At 36.1% G+C, this 16,042-nt stretch overlaps 2 protein-coding genes across 3 annotated transcripts in view; both read right to left on the bottom strand.

Moving 5' to 3' along the window:
• Positions 1-2,968: 2,968 nt before the first annotated feature.
• On the bottom strand, positions 2,969-11,457 carry LOC130613694 (uncharacterized). Its single transcript, XM_057435024.1, has 8 exons — positions 10,551-11,457; positions 7,082-9,929; positions 6,159-6,406; positions 5,451-5,673; positions 5,052-5,224; positions 4,417-4,642; positions 3,842-4,000; positions 2,969-3,686 (listed from the first exon to the last, which is right to left on the bottom strand). Exons 1-8 carry the CDS (start codon positions 10,620-10,622, stop codon positions 3,565-3,567), a joined length of 4,071 nt encoding a protein of 1,356 aa, XP_057291007.1. The 5' UTR covers positions 10,623-11,457; the 3' UTR covers positions 2,969-3,564.
• A 149-nt stretch (positions 11,458-11,606) lies between these two features.
• LOC130613695 (integrator complex subunit 8-like) overlaps positions 11,607-16,042 on the bottom strand; it is a 30,230-nt gene continuing 25,794 nt past the window's right edge. For both annotated transcript variants that reach the window (XM_057435025.1, XM_057435026.1), the window contains 9 exons: positions 14,925-14,984; positions 14,528-14,589; positions 14,323-14,441; positions 13,992-14,095; positions 13,261-13,311; positions 12,715-12,788; positions 12,243-12,307; positions 12,095-12,138; positions 11,607-11,992 (listed from right to left, as the gene is read on the bottom strand). In XM_057435025.1, coding sequence (XP_057291008.1) covers positions 11,873-11,992; positions 12,095-12,138; positions 12,243-12,307; positions 12,715-12,788; positions 13,261-13,311; positions 13,992-14,095; positions 14,323-14,441; positions 14,528-14,589; positions 14,925-14,984 — 699 coding nt within the window. In that variant the 3' untranslated portion in view covers positions 11,607-11,872. The remainder of the gene's footprint in view (positions 11,993-12,094; positions 12,139-12,242; positions 12,308-12,714; positions 12,789-13,260; positions 13,312-13,991; positions 14,096-14,322; positions 14,442-14,527; positions 14,590-14,924; positions 14,985-16,042) is intronic.

The raw sequence follows: 16,042 nt of genomic DNA, 5'->3' as shown, positions 1-16,042 counted from the left end.
TATTTGAAAAATTAATGATGAAGCAGGTATCAGAGCACCTCGAAAGAGAAAATCTCCTTTCCATTCACCAGTCTGGCTTTCGTAAAGGACACTGTATAATAACCTCATGCACAAAGCCGAAAAATGACATCGTGACAGCGATGCACAGAGGTGAAATAACCTTAGCTGTGATGGCAGATTTCTCTAAAGCATTCGATACTGTAGACTATGAATCGCTGATAACTAAACTCCATCAGCTAAAATTCTCAAAGGCATCCATGTACCTCCTAGCAAACTACCTTTCGAGTCGACTCCAATTCACCCAAGTCAATGATAACGTATCACAAGAACTTACTGTAACGAACAGTGTTCCTCAAGGTAGCATCTTGGGTCTGATACTTTTCAACATCTACATATCAGATATGAGCAGGAAAACAGATGCGGAGTTGATCCAGTACAGTGACGACACAAGCATATACCGTTCCTGCAAACCAAAAATGTTTGATCAATGTGTCACGAAAATGAACGAAGATGTATCAAAAGTGCAGTCATGGTCGAAAAACAGTAGCCTCATCTTCGATGCGAAAAAGACTAATTCCATTCTTTTTTCCAAAAAGGAAATGGCGAAACATCGCCAGTTTAAATATGAAATATTCTCAACAGACGGAAGTAAGATCAAACAGACTTCCGAACTCAAGATGCTTGTTGTAACGTTCAGAGAAGACTTGAAATGGAACAGCCATATCAATAAAACCACATCTTCATCATTTGACACACTAAAAACACTAGCTCACTTGAAAAGGTTTTTATCCTTCAAACTTCGTAAGCAACTCGCTGAAACACTGGTGTTAAGCAAACTGGATTATGGTAATGCAATCTATCACGGAGCACCAACATACTTAATGAACCAGCTGCAGAGAGTACAAAATGCAGCTACAAGTTTTGTACGCTCACGTTATTCCAAGATCAATGGCGTTGTTGGACTCAAGTGGCTTACAGTGCAAGAACAAGCCGAGTTCAGCATTTCCAAACTTGCTTGGAAATCTATTAACAGTGACGATTGGCCGAAGTTCCTGTCAATGCAACAAATGAAAGAACCAGTGCCACCATCACGTCGCCAACAAAACGACGGTATAAAGATTGCATGCATGGTCAGCGTTGCGAATACTTTTGAGTAAGAAGCATCAAAAATATTTAACAATCTGCCTGGCAACTGTAGAAATGCAAAAGTTTACTCGGACTTTTGCAAAAACACTAAAAGTTATCTGCTAGATAAATCATTAGCTCGGAGTCTAGCCTAATTATACTTCATACCTTATTGCCTTTTTGTTTGTGTACCTTATTGTTTGTTTGTTTTAGCCTTTTTGTCTTCTACCTATTATTTGCCAATCAATTTTATTTTATCCTCGCCACTGCTACCACTATTCTTCATTGAGCACCATAGGCAGGCTCTTTACAGTATGCATTAAAACCCAGTCCAACTTTGCCTCTCTTTATAACTGTTTTAGTACTTACTGGGTTTTAATGCAAACTGTAAAAAACATGAATTTAAGTTTAAATATGTTAGTGATTTATATGACTATGTTTTATAAGATCTGCACAATCAATAAGATTTTCGACTACCTACTTTATCGGAATCTCTCTTTTTTCCAAGTCACTATTTTCTTTATATTTTATCATTCCTAATCCGCCAGTTTTGTTTTTGTTTCGCATTTTCAACAACTCGTTTTAGAACATATAGCTAGTATGTTTCACATAATTATCCATCTTACTACTACTTGATCTCTTCTATAATTCTCTTTCTAATACTTTTGTGAAACATACTATATTATGAACTGGCTTTCGTTTTTTTTTTGTTTTTTTGTTTTTTGTTTGTTTTTCATTTATATATTAACCTTTATGCACATACGAATATCATATGTTATTTCAGGAGAAGAACCATTTTGTATAGTTATGGAGCTGAAATATAACCGTTATTATTATTATTATTAATTATTTACATTTAATGTTACCATATTTAAACTTTAAACACGGTTGCTATGGTAGCGGGCAATACCGTGGAATATTGCCCGCTATGACGTAAGTTCTAACCAATCACATTGCACGATTTTCGAAAATATCGATGCCGCCCTTTTACCCGGGTAATAAGACCCCATAATTGACGTCTGAGGTTGAATTATTGGAAGCCAATACCCAATACGGCTTTATTAAATATCCTGACGGTCGAGAATTTTCAGTTTCATTATGCCATTTAGCTAAGTGGAGATGAGTTGCAGCATGATCCTTTAAATGATTATAATGACTTATTTATGCAAGAACTCGTTTAATACTAGCGAACTTAGTAATAAGGGGAAACAAAGAGTCTCCGGTAAATAGTGACAATCCAGAAGTAATTGAACAGAAAGTTACAATTGAAAATACCCCTGTATTAAGAATATATTCACGTTTAGTAAAGTTCCTGATAGTTGTGATCAAGAAAAGAAGTTGTTACTGTGTACGACGTGCTCTGCACTAAACTACAGATTATTGTAGTTCATGATTGTGTTTTGACTGGTAAGTAAGTGTGTACGGTGTGTTCTGTACTATAAGAATTGTTATGTCTTACGTAAATGATGCACTTTGATTGAAATAATATCCCATCATTTTGATTTGATAATGCACAACCATTTGCATGTTGAATTATGCTATATATGGTGATATTATGTTATTATATTTTCTATTTTAGTATTAAATGATAAAAACCTTTTACAAAAAAGTCTGTTTATCATCACCATTATCATCATTACAAATACCTAAAAATCTCAGATTGTGAGAAAATATCCGTGCAGTGTCAAATAAAAAATGTTGACTGTTTTGAGTTTTTAACCGAACCCTGGACACTTAATCTATTATTTAAGGTACTATAACCCGCATCACGCATTGTAGGGTACACGTCTTTTTAGTAAAGTCTCCCTTTTGTTCGAAATATAATCAAAACAACTACAAGAAATAAACATGGAAAACAATTTTGTTGTATTAAAAATAACATAAAAATATTTACAACATTCTGTATAAAAATATGAAAAGATCGCTGTATCACGTGACTTTATCACGTGATCTGAAGACATGACAGTGAATAAAAATGTTATATGATGGTAACGTCACATGGTGATTCTTAATAAAAGTGCAAATTTCTTAATCCCGATTTTTTTCGGATTGTTCATGTGTATGTATTGTAAGCAAAAATCTACCTTGGAGTTTTTCTCCTTTTATAATGTGTGCAGTATTTTTTTTTAATTTAGTGCGTATAAATTAACAAAAATCGGTCTTGAATTTTCAATAGACCTATTTATCAAAGAACTGCTACACTACTTTTATTGCTCGTGGAAAAAAGAGGTCCTTAAAATATGCTCTACCTTGTTAAAAGGCGCGACCGAATATTGTGAGAAGTTGAAAAACATCATCATTTTACTGTTATTCTTTCTGTACAACAAACGCTGACTAAGCATGATGTATGAATTATCTCGGGTTTTTTTGCCTGCTGAAAAAATGATTTTCAGCGATGTTGTTACTAAGGTGAACGCAATTTAAAAGGCTGTTTAAACTCTACACGTTATGTTTTGCTTGGTGAAGTGGATGTTTCCAGATATTGTTGGGCACAAAATTAATCTCGTCGTCATTCCAGACGGAACGTTTTCTTTTATCAGAAATCAACGATTTTTCACTTTCTAAAAATATAAAACAATAAAACGTAAAACATGACAGTGTTTCTGAGGGCTTTTTCTCCAAGAAATAGATGCGGAGAACATAAATCTAACGATTGGTCAAAATAAATTGGTCTCGCGGAACAAAGATAAAAGATACTGGGAAGGAAGTTGCTTACCTCTCTTTTTCTTTTTCTTTCTTCTTCGTTTTTTGTCTAGCAGTACATCAACCGCGTTGGCTTCATCAGGCATGCATTCATAACATACTTTCAGATATTTATATATATTTCCGCAAGTGTTGTCGTCGAAGAAAATATTGGAAGCAACTATTTCACAGCCTAAAAAGAGAAAATATATGAAAGAATGTTGAGTATCCTTATTTAATAAAACTGATGATGAATGAATAAGTCCGAAATTTAGACTTACCAGACCTAGCACCTAAACACAATGACCTTTATGAAACTAAAGAATGTAAAATTTTTAGCTGTTGATCGGCCCAGGATTCAAGACCAACGTTAAATTCGGTTTTCACTTAGCGTGATTGTCTGTCGGATTCTGCGTTTGATATCTTAAGTATCAATTTTCGCCGGTACTAATTTTCGCCAGTATTAATTTTCACGCTTTTGGTAAGAAAATGCTTTTCTTCCAAAAACATTTGTTTACATTTTTACGTTGTTTATTTTATTTATTTATTCTTATTTTTACTTCACAGGAAACTTAGAAACTTACAAAAATAGGCGAATAGAAGAAATACCTGCTTGCAACTTGCATTGCGCTTCCACTTTTTTGAAAGCATTCTGTGTGTTACTTTCACAAGACTTGTCAAGTTTTAAACCTTGAGGTGCGTTCGGACATATAGATGGGTGGTTACCGCTGAGTTGATCATTTTCACGTCCCCAAAACACACGCAGAATTTTGATAATTTCATATTGTCGACATTGCAACCAAGCTTTTTCACCCTCGCAGACGTAACTACAATTCTAAAAATTTACGCAAAACAATTAGTGATAAAAAAAAAATTCTTCCCAACCTCATCCTCGGGACCTTATTTCACTTTTTTATATTGGAGACGGCGCGAAGACCCCGATACAAAAAAGGCGAAAAGGAGTCTTAATACCGAGGTTGGTTTATTTCTTTTTATGCATACTATAGTCTTCTTGTTTGTCGAAAACACTGTGATCGGACAATTGCGAATTTTTTTTTGTGATGTAAAGAAAATGAATCTACCTACAAATTTTTACATTTTATAAAGCAACAATATTTAGTCGACAAACTTCCTAAGTAATTTTCTAACATGTCCGTCTAGTGGGGTCGTATATGGCGTGTAACACAAACCGAGTTAGAAAAGTTGTGGTAAACAACCCAAAACAATTAGCTCATTAAACTTACAGGAAATGTTTCTGGTTCTCCTTCATAACCACGTGGTCCAGGCGGTCCTGGTGGCCCAGGGCTGCCAGGAGGTCCACCTAAACCTTCCTCGCCAGGATCTCCCATTTCCCCCTTCATTCCAGGTAAGCCTGGCGGTCCTACAGGACCTTTAACACCTGCTCGACCAGGAGGACCTGTAAAAATAAAAATTGCATAACCATGGTAAGAATATTTACATACAGAAATGAAACAATCACTTGCGAGAAATCACTTGCGATCATTTATTTAAACTAACAAAATATTTCTTTAGTTCGACGAAGATAAAACTCGCCATAATTTAAGTGTTTTGATTCAGGATCAATACATTATTCATGGGAAAAGAGATCTTATTTTAACTTTAAAAAGCAAACATGAAGTTACCTATAGTCCCAGGGTCTCCAGGCAATCCGGGGAAGCCGTTCATTCCAGGTTCGCCTCTCGTACCAGGTGGTCCTTTTTCACCTTCCTCACCCTGTTCACCTGGACGACCAGCCATGTTGGTGTAAAACAAATTCAAATTTTGTTCCAACAGTTGGCTGACCATTAAATGCTCAAGAAACTGTTCTGTGACAATATCGCCTTCTTGCGGCATGACGCTAGGGTCCTGAAAAAGAGTTGTTATAATTCTTATTTAAACCTACAGTATTATAAGCGCTACCTCTAATAATCGTCCATCATTTTCTAATAATCGAATATTATCTCCTAATAATCGCCCATCATCTTCTAATAATCGTCCATCATCTTCTAATAATCGCCCATCATTTTCTAATAAGCGCTCCCTTGAATTTCGAAATTTTTTAATCAGTGCCCAGGCGCTTATTTTTTTTTGCATGATAATTTTGAACTCAAGCTTCGTTTTTAAATGATTGACATAATTTGTTGTTCAGGAGAGGATTAAATTTTTTATGCAATGTAACATGCTTTTTAAACAAAAGCGGATATTTAAAGAATATAATTTTTAAGAATTTGCGAATAAAATCTGACTAGAATAAGAGAATGTCTTAAAGCAAGAAAATAACAAAATATTTTATTACGTTATGCGCCTTATTAAAAACAATAACAAAAATTAATCAAATATTTTACGCTTACTGTATACTTCGAGTGCGGCGGAGTGGGGGCTGGCGGACAATTCTGTCGGTCAGTACATGTACCCTCCTCAGAGTTTTCATCGTCGCCACTTTCATTAAAAAATCTGTGATGATGATGTCTGTGATGGTGGTGATGATGATGATGATGACGATGAGTTGGTTCCTGCTCAGGAACAGTATTTGATTTTGTTTGACTGACTTGTTCAGTGGGTGCTGATTTGTTAGCTTCTTCGTTCGATGTTTCTTGCTCTAAACGTTGTACGCAGCTTGTTTATAAAAATATCAAAATTCTAACCAGGCTAGTCATTATAACTATTCCTATATTGTTCTAATAAAGCATATCTTTCTGAAAGACCTTAACTTTAATCCTATCAACACGTACTAACAATTACTAAGTTTTTCAGTTCTTTCGTTCACCAAATCTAATTATGTAAACAGTATAAACGCTCTCCTTCGTTTTATAAGTACTCACTAGATCTTTTGGACATCTCTATTTAAAAATAAACTTAAAAGCAGGAAATGACATTGATTTTTTTCAAATTTGAGATTAGTTAATCCTGGTTTTTACATTGTGAAATCTCTTTTCTCTTTCTTAGTCAGAACTCAATTTTTTTTCATTCACAGAATGCGGCCTGTATTATATCGAAGACGAAAGAGAAAATTATAATGATTACATAACTCTCAAAAATTAATTTCTGTAACTGGGTTGCCATTACTAGTTGTTGAGTAGTCGTTTTAACTGAAAAACTTCACGCGGTAGAGCTGACAATCCAAATTAACAATTCAATATCAGCTTTCTTTCTACCTCAAATATGAAGGAAAAAATTCATGAGCTCATCTGATGTGTGTAGGTTGAGTTGTTTTTACTTGTTATTACTATCAAGAATATGGCCTACATTAAATATGAGTAGAATTATTACGTACCACTGGAACTAGGTTCATTCGATGCGTTTTCCTCGGTAGCTCCATTAGTGGTTTCTTTAGCTGATTCATCAGTATTTGGCACTTCATCGGTTCCACCTCGAGCAGTACCAGTAACTTCATCTGAAGACAAACTTTCTGGCATTCTGTTACTTTCTCGCTCATCTTGTGCCAACTCTTCGTGTTCGTGCGCTTCTTGTTCTCGTGCGTTTTGCTCTAAGGTGCTCTGCTCAGTACCTTCGCGTTCTTCCTGCTCCGCATTGTCACGCTGCGAATTTTCCTGCACGTCTGAGCTGCTGCCGCTACCACTGGCATCCCCACTGCCGCTTCCACTCTCTGAATTGTCTCCACTCTCTGAATTGTCGGTCTCTTCAGCTGCTACGTATGAAGGGCCATCGTTATCACTGTCACCCTCAACAGGGACAATGTTAGTTTGAAACCTTGAAGGGACCGTCATGTTAGCATGGAAACGTTTAGGAGCAAACATGTCAGCATCCATGCCTGATGGTAGACGATTATTTGAGACGGCATCAATAGCGCTCATATCTGTGGGATTGCTTGGTATATCACCAGTGTACTGCCCACCCTCCTGATCTGGGGCTACATCCAAATCAGAATCAGCTGATCCAGAACCAGACTCATCTTCAGCCATACCATCACCAGATTCTTGATCTTGATCTTCATCAAACGTCGTATTTCGATTGTAGACGTTGTTTACTCTGGTCGTGGGGGCATTATAGCTAAACGAGTTATTTCCTCTGAGTAAATTTGCGACTCTTTTCGTCGGTACGTCTGCTTTCACAGCGACAGGAGTTGGATTTTGCTGGAGGCGAACAGAAGCAGTACTTTGTTTCAGAGTTGGTGCACGTTCTTCAGTAGATGCTGCAGCATGAAGCAACTCATGTACTGCTTGGCTGCTTCCCGAACCGCTTCCGGATTCATCGTCATAGTCACTACCGCTGCCAGATTCATCATCAGAAACACCACTTCCAGACTCATCAGCGTCAGTAAGTGGCGCCTCATCCCCATAATCACCTGGCAGGAGATCACCCTCGCCTTTCTCAGGTTTCGATTTTTTTATGCTTTGGTCAAAAGAGGAACCAATAGAACTCTCCACTTGAAATTCAACTTCCTTACCACCGAATGTACCTGAGCCTGATCCAGACCCTTCTTCCCCATAACCACCTGGTAAATCAGCACTGGTATCGTTTAAAACTACGCTCCATGTTTTCTCACTCTTCTTCTCTGGTGTTTCTTTTGGTGTTTCAGAGCGCTTACTGGTAGTAGAGCTCATTAAATCATCGTCATCTGCGGTGGAGGCTGGCTTACTGTCACCTTTCTGAAGGCTTTGCAGATCTTCTTCGTTTAATCCACCACGTGCACCTGGCAAATCATCGTCATCATCGTTCCCAGCTCCTTTAGCCTTAATTTTATTACTTGAAGGTAACAACTCGCTCTCCTCATCACCCGATCCATTATCGGATTCAAAATTAAACAACTTAGCTGCCTCGTTAGACAGTTCCACTTCTTCAGGTGTCTGATCGAGCGTGTATTTCTTAACTGGTTTTTGAGTTTGGGCTGCCGAAGCATTGTATGGCGTTGTGGAGTTTGTTGTCACCTTATGAACGGCGTCTGTTATATTTTCAAGAGCAGGTTTATTATCATCAACCACTGTAGTGTTAGTTAGTGCTGCAGTTTCTGGCAAATTGGATTGTACTGTGGCGTTTTTTGGCGTATATGATGGGTAAAGATTGAGTAAGTTAGATTGGGCAATCGGCGTTTCTGATAAAGATGGTGCAACTCCTTGGGCGTTAACAGTAACATTGGAGGGTGTCACTGTTGCTGCTGGATCCTTTTCTGTAGCAACGGCAGCTGCTTCTGGGGTTGCCATTTGAGTTTGGTTTGTTGGTTGAATGACCCTAACAGTTGCATTTGAAGGCACCGAAAGGGTTGCAGCAGGACTGGACATGTTTTGGATGGCTGTAATATTGCTCTCTGCGTTGGAGAGCATAGTATTGTTTTGTTTACCGTTTAACGTCGGTATTCCATTCGAAGTTGCGTTAGTTTTTGGTTGCTCACTTCTTCGGACAGCATCCTTATCATTTTCAACGGTGCCACTGCCACTTTCATCACCAGACTCCTCATCGGATCCACTTCCAGATTCTGAACCCTCTAAGCTTGATAAGAACGCTGCTTCGTTAACGGTCAAACCATTGTCAATGTTTCTTGCAATGTTGGATCTTTTTGTGATAACCTCGCCGCTACCCGATCCAGACCCTGATGATTCAGAATTATCACTTCCAGATCCAGACCCTTCTGGAACATCATCACGTCGGTGACCAGTACCGTTGGTTGAAATTTCTTTTGCTTCTTTTATCGACTGTAAACTTGTTTTCGTCTCGTTTATTACAGGCGAAGTGTGGTCGATGGGTTTAGCCGAGAACATGATAATGTTAGATCTACTTGGGTTTTTCTCCGCAGTGCTGTTTAGTAACGTATTCGGTTGAGAGTCACTGATTATTCCCTTTCCTTTTGTCAATTTTTCAGCATCGCCGAACGCCTCAGGTGCACGAGCAGGTTTTAGGCCAGCTGCGTCTTGCTCAGGTGTCGCATTTGCCGAGTCAGGTAATTTCACCACAGAGAATTTCTTCTCGTCTTCAGAGTTTCGTTTCTGAGTTCTCTTGCTATTACTTATATCGTCCAACATATTTTTTTCTTCGTCAGCCGATAATATTTTACTACGACGAAATCTAGCAAATTCACCTGACGGTATAACGTCGACATTTTCAGACGGGTCAGGCGTAATCTGTTTTAAAATACTCTCTAAGTCCAATTCTTCCAAGTGTGCAAGCTATAATAAAAAAGGATCAAATTAAAATCGGGATACAGCGCTACAACATGAGAGAACATTAAATTCGCCTCCGTTTTTTGTTAAGTTTGCGTTGAATAAAAAGGCGAACAGGGTAGAAAAATGGGAAGCCGAAAATATTTGTTCACTTTCTTTAGCCCGATTTACCGAATATCTCCAAATTTTGCTGAAAAAATACAAAAACAATTCACGTTTATGATACAATAAGTAAATCAGTATTCTTTTTTGTTTGTTTTTATAACATGTCAAATTTCTGCTATATCCGCTCGTAGGTAAAAGTTACTGACTTCTACAGCTTACAGTTTTCGATGTTCGATGTTATGATGTTCGATGTTATACAAGACTGGTATCTAAACACTGTTACCACAAACAAAAAGAAAAAACAAAATTTTTTACAAACTTTTTAAATTTTAGAAATGTCACCAATATATATCTAACACACTTATGACAACACTCATTTTTGTCGTTATGACAACACTATGAAAATATTGAATAGAAACAATAGAAACTCAAAGTTATATTGCAAGAGGTAGGTAGAATGAACTCGATTCATTTGCAATAAAATTCATTCGAAGTAGACAGAATTAACTTCGCAACAACTACCTGTACTGCAGCGAATAAACAAAAGAAAAAGTAGCTTTTCATCATATTTTTGTTGATCTCTATAAACAACATCCAACGTTGCAACTTCCAATCTCCTACAACACTACCAATGCATTTAAAATACGCAAATTTGAACCCTTGGAAATTAAAATTCTATTTAATAAACGCTTTCAGCAAAAGTGTAGTTTTTTTGCAGAAAGAGCTGAGCTTTCCAAATCTGATCGAGCTTATGCAGATGAAGCTAGAATGAAATCAAGCGGAACACTGTTCAAATGAAACAAAAACAAGTTTACAAGTTATTAGCGAACAAAGCGTGCATGATATTCAGCTTAATTAAGAAAAATCAACCAAGCGTAACATACAGTTGAGCATGGATAAAAGAGTCCTTATCTTGTCTTGATTAATATTAATTTTTAATGCCTCGTTTAGTAATTAAATTAGTGGCCGAGTGTGAAATAAATGAGACAATGTTTACTTTTCATCGTAAACATGAATGCAACATAATTCAACAGAACACGTCGATTCCACCTAACATTTCCACGAATGGCAAGAGCTAATTTACTATGCTTTCGCTACGAAGATCGTAGCAAGCTCATGTTCATTTTTTTGCGAATGGGAAAACAAAAGAAATTTCGCAAGAACAAAATCGCAAACGATTGAAAAATGAAATCTAATAATTGTACTATACCGAAAAAAGTTGCTTAAAAAGTTCAAAAAGAGTTTAACATTTATTTTTATGAAGGAAAAAGGAAAAAATTCACACATGACCTAAACGCTCCATCATTTCCCGAGAACTTGTTTTCTCGAATTTAAAAATGATGGAAATTCCTGAGAACTTAAGGTGTCGAATAGCAGTCTGGATATTTCAAGTAGTTTGCGAATTTGGGAATAATTTTATTTTTGCAAAAATGTATCCCCCTAATGTTTACGACTTCTTGCTGTACGAAGAAAAATCAAGTTTTTTTCTTCAATTAAAGAAAGAGAGAAACAGAAGTTGTGGTTGTATAGCGACTTCTAACAGAAGTTATATATAAAGCAATAAAAAACAAAAGAAAATTAAGATCTATGTAAACAAACACACAATTTATTATTTCCAACTTCTGTGTTATAATTTGTTTTCTTAAAACCAGCAGTCATAATCAACATAAAAGAAAGTGTTTAAAGTATTTTCGTGATTGATCTTGTAGCTATAAGTTTTCCACATCTCAATGGATATCTGTGCTAGAAGTGTTGTTTCTCATCCTTTGCTAAATTATGCGAAAAGAGAATGCATTACGTACGACGTCTCTGTTGGGAAAAATCATAACAAAGCCTTGACAATATTATTCCCAATACATTCTCACTAAAGTTCGAAGAAATTTGGTTTTTCTTGTGTCTCGACCTTGTTGTAGAATGTCAGAACTGCATCGACAGTTCAGTTCGGGCTGTCCAAGTACTTTGATCTAAAAAAACACCGTATTTTGTGATTTGGTCGAGTGATGAGGTAATACCGCTTTCTTCCACTATTAGCAGTAAATAAAAAACATAAAAATGCCACTTCTTACCGCTAGCTTTCGTTTCTCTATTTCGCCTCTTTTGTGATGGCTATCTACACCGAAGTTAAAGATCTAGCACCTACGAAACATTTTTCAAAGACGATGGAAAACAAAAATTTACTCGCCTATCAGCAGAAAGAAAATGTCGAAAAGATACGAATGAGATATTCTAGAATGTTTACATCCCAAAGGCAGTCGTAAAATGCATCCATACCATCGTCACTGAAACGAAACAAAAAACTTATTTCATGTATTTTATAACGCACATCAGATTAAATTTACGCCAATACAAATAATCTCACAAACTGGATTACAACTCAAAATTCAGCCATAAGAACTACTAAAAAAACTAAAAATCGTCAGAGATAGAGCAAACTTTTAAGAGCTAGTCACACATTCGTATACACGTTTGTTTAATAAGATTATTAAAATTCTAATTAGACTGGTCATTATTTTTATTTCTCCATTATCTAAACAATATATCTATTGTTTTAACCTAAAATCGCAGCCTTATATTCTTGTAAAGCATACTCTCATAAAAGGAAAATTGTGTATACAGGGGCTGTAGTGGTTCGATTAGACCCTGCCACCTGTTTTTTATGACCATAAATATGTTTCCCGATACATACCTTGATCTTTTCAAGATAGCTTCAAAAGCAACGTCGTATTCAATAGGATCAGTGAACTGGCAAAGCAGCACAACCTGAAACAAAAATATGAACATATAGTTTACAAGCAACTAATTACCGTAACTGGGGTATCGAGAATCGAAGCTTTCTCAGATCGTCGTGGCCGAATAAACAATTCAATATAACACGAGAATGGAAAGAGGAAGAATTTTTACAGGTTATCTAATCTCGCATTTCAATTTTGCAAATCAAAAGTGACTATCCTTTATACGCTGTAAAAATGCACGAATAACAACGTGAAAACAAGTAAAAAAAAATAATAGCAAAACAAAAAAAATTTCTATGAAATTTATGATTACTGAATAAAATTTGAGTAACTTTGGCTGACTGGCAAAGCCTACTATTTTTTCTGTCTGACATCTAATCTGATCTCCCTACATATGCGAATTTCACTGGGTACCAAAACCAAACATCTCATCACACGTTTTATAATAGGGTTGTTATTTCATCACTATAAGGTTGGGGTGCAGGACAACCGATTTTTACCTGTGTGTAAGCTTTCTGTTTCTGACAACACTTGATCATGTTTCGATAAATCTAAGAAAAAGAAAAATACACAAAGTAAAGAAATTACTCTTTCCACAAATTCACCTTCGTAACAGGTTTTGTGAGAAAACAGTAGAAAAACGTGTTATTATTGGCGGTCATCAACACCTGTAACGACTTCTTGTTACACTGCACAAACAAAAAAGCTGAAATTTTTACGACCAGACATTTTCGCGAAATATATTTAATATACTTTGCGAATCGTGTTTTCATACAATGGTGATTTAAGCAGAAACATTGTCGCGATTTAAGCAAATATAAATTGGTGAAAATTTTTTTGAGTCTTTGAAGTGCTGCCCCTATTAATAATTCTTCAACATTTTTTATAACCATGAAATTATTTCAACCCAACCCCCTAAGTACAATTTTACAACTTTTTGCTTGTTATTAGAAATGAAAAGAATCTTTTGTTTTTAAAGAAACTTGCAACTTTTAAATGTTTCGGAATCTTAATATTTTTCCATTTTGAGAAAAAAAAATTGGCGGAATATATATCCACGAATTGCTAATTTCACCTAAATTTTAAGGAAAATATTCTTGCCACTTGCCAGTTTTAGTTTAATCGACCCAAATTCGCAAAAATTAATTCCGCGATAATTTCTGGCTGTAGAAATTTCCTCCCCAAGGTAATAAAACAGGTGATGTGCACCAGTTATGCTTGTCCATGCTACCTTTTCATCCCAGACACTGTAAGGTACAGGTCTACTGAAGAAAGATGTAGTAATTGAGCCAAGTTCAAGATAACATTTCATCGCTTCTCGATAGTTTCCTTCAACTGAAAATATAGAAAGACTTATCAAGCTAAATAATATAACATTAAAAAGCTAAAAAAAAGTACTTCAATTTCTAACTAACAAAAATAAAATTGAAAAGTTTAGCTACCGCATCTACACAACTCTAACACTGGTTAAAAAATGTAATCCTATTTAGAACAACTTACTAGATAGACGCATTTAAAAGATGGACAGTATCATTGGGTATAAACGTTTGCATAATACTTACCCAAATGTACGTCACCGATAGTTCGAAGCCACGTTATGTTTCTAGAGTTCTGCTGAATGCAGTAATCGCACAGGGGTTTTAATACAGACAGGATTTGTATGTTACTGCATTTTATCTCACTAAAAAGTTTTTAGTTTGAATTATAAAAACACAGAAGATCGTTAAGAAAGGTTACATGTACATACAGACCATCACTTCTAATTACCTGTCTAAAACTGATGGCCATAAATGGGAATAAGAATCCTTAATTTCAATATTTATTTCATCCTATAATAAAAAAGATTGAAAATCGCAAAACATGTGAAATACTAAGGAGTAATTTGCCTGCGCACGCTTTTGATACAATATTGCTTCATCGAGTTACTGTTTACAAAGCAGAGTTACGGGACCTCTCGACTTGTAGCATAAGAAATATTCGGGTTTTAGCAACACTTAAACTTGCTTGTTGTCCAAGTGTTTTTTACTAATTTCAGATTACCCACAATGCAACGCAATATAAGCCGACTTCTGAATATTTTAAAATTGGATTATTAGACAGAACATTGACGACGAAATCTATCCTCTAGACATACTATGTATGCAACTAACGTTTAGCAACATACCTTGTCCACACACAGTAATGATGTTAAACAGGATAAGAGGAGTGACAGTAGTGTGTCGTCCTATTGAATAGAATTGTAAAGAAAGTAAGTTACTGAGGGTTTAACGTCCGGTTTAACGATTCCATCCTAATGGTTGGTTTCTTGACTGCAAACAACTATGCTCTATTAGCACAGCATTGTTCTAACGTACTTGCTTGCCACACAAGTCGGTTCAAATGAACTAACAATACTGTATTGAAAAAGCGTAGGTACAGGGACTGGAACCTGCAACCATATGATTACCAGTGGAATGCCCTACCACTAGTTCACACCGCGTCCAGTAATAAGAAAACTAATACGTAAATAATAAGTTTATTTTTGCTATCACCTGGAACGTATACTTAGAAATTACTTACGCCAAAAATGGACTATAGCTCATTTAAGATCGGAAAAAGCGGGAAAAAAGTGGATTAAAGGTTCTCATGACAATGCAAAATGTTTCTTTACTCGTATATTAAGTACCTAAAGGAAGGTTTTTACGTCCTTGGGGATTCCATTCCAACGGCAGGCTCTTCCTCCCCTCCGACTGTAACTATGTCAGATCACCGCTAGAGATACGTATAGCATTGCTCTGGCTTGCTTGCCTGCCACCGCCGGTTAGTGATCAGTAGATGGCTGACAACACTACATTTAAAGTGCGCCAGGGTGGGGACGCGAACCTGAAACCATATGATTACAAGTAATGCGCTACCACTACACCATCTCCGCAATTTTTAATGTTTTCAATGTTTGGACAATCCCCAAATGTGGCAATCAGCAAGAACCATTCCCCCGTACTTACAACTAAAGCGGGCAATAAAACTCGTGATGAGAAACCCTAGGGACGTACAACTCGCTACATTTACTTTATTCGCTTCAATATACACACTCTAGTAGAACTTATCCCTAAAAACAGACGTTTCTTTTTAAGAAAATGCTCTGCTGAAACAATACAAGATTTGAGAAAATAAATAAATAATAGCCACAGATTTGGAATAAGAAGAAGTTCGAATAAGAAAACAATCATTTTCTAAAATAATAAAAAAATATTTTAGCAATGATATTTCTAAACAAAAATCTTTTACATCTTACCATTATAC

This window comes from Hydractinia symbiolongicarpus, chromosome 11 (genome assembly GCF_029227915.1).
Source record: "Hydractinia symbiolongicarpus strain clone_291-10 chromosome 11, HSymV2.1, whole genome shotgun sequence".
In the NCBI taxonomy this organism is placed as follows: domain Eukaryota; kingdom Metazoa; phylum Cnidaria; class Hydrozoa; order Anthoathecata; family Hydractiniidae; genus Hydractinia; species Hydractinia symbiolongicarpus.
This window is presented reverse-complemented; position numbering and strand designations above follow the sequence as displayed.

What these genes read in the sequence shown, in the direction of transcription:
- LOC130613694 (XM_057435024.1), bottom strand. Translation starts at nt 10,622, where the DNA reads ATGTTGTTTATAGAGATCAACAAAAATATGATGAAAAGCTACTTTTTC. An exon ending in CGCCGCACTCGAAGTATACA is followed by an intron (nt 5,674 to 6,158) that starts GTAAGCGTAAAA and finishes ACTCTTTTTCAG; the next exon opens with GACCCTAGCGTCATGCCGCA. An exon ending in TGGAGACCCTGGGACTATAG is followed by an intron (nt 5,225 to 5,450) that starts GTAACTTCATGT and finishes TTATTTTTACAG; the next exon opens with GTCCTCCTGGTCGAGCAGGT.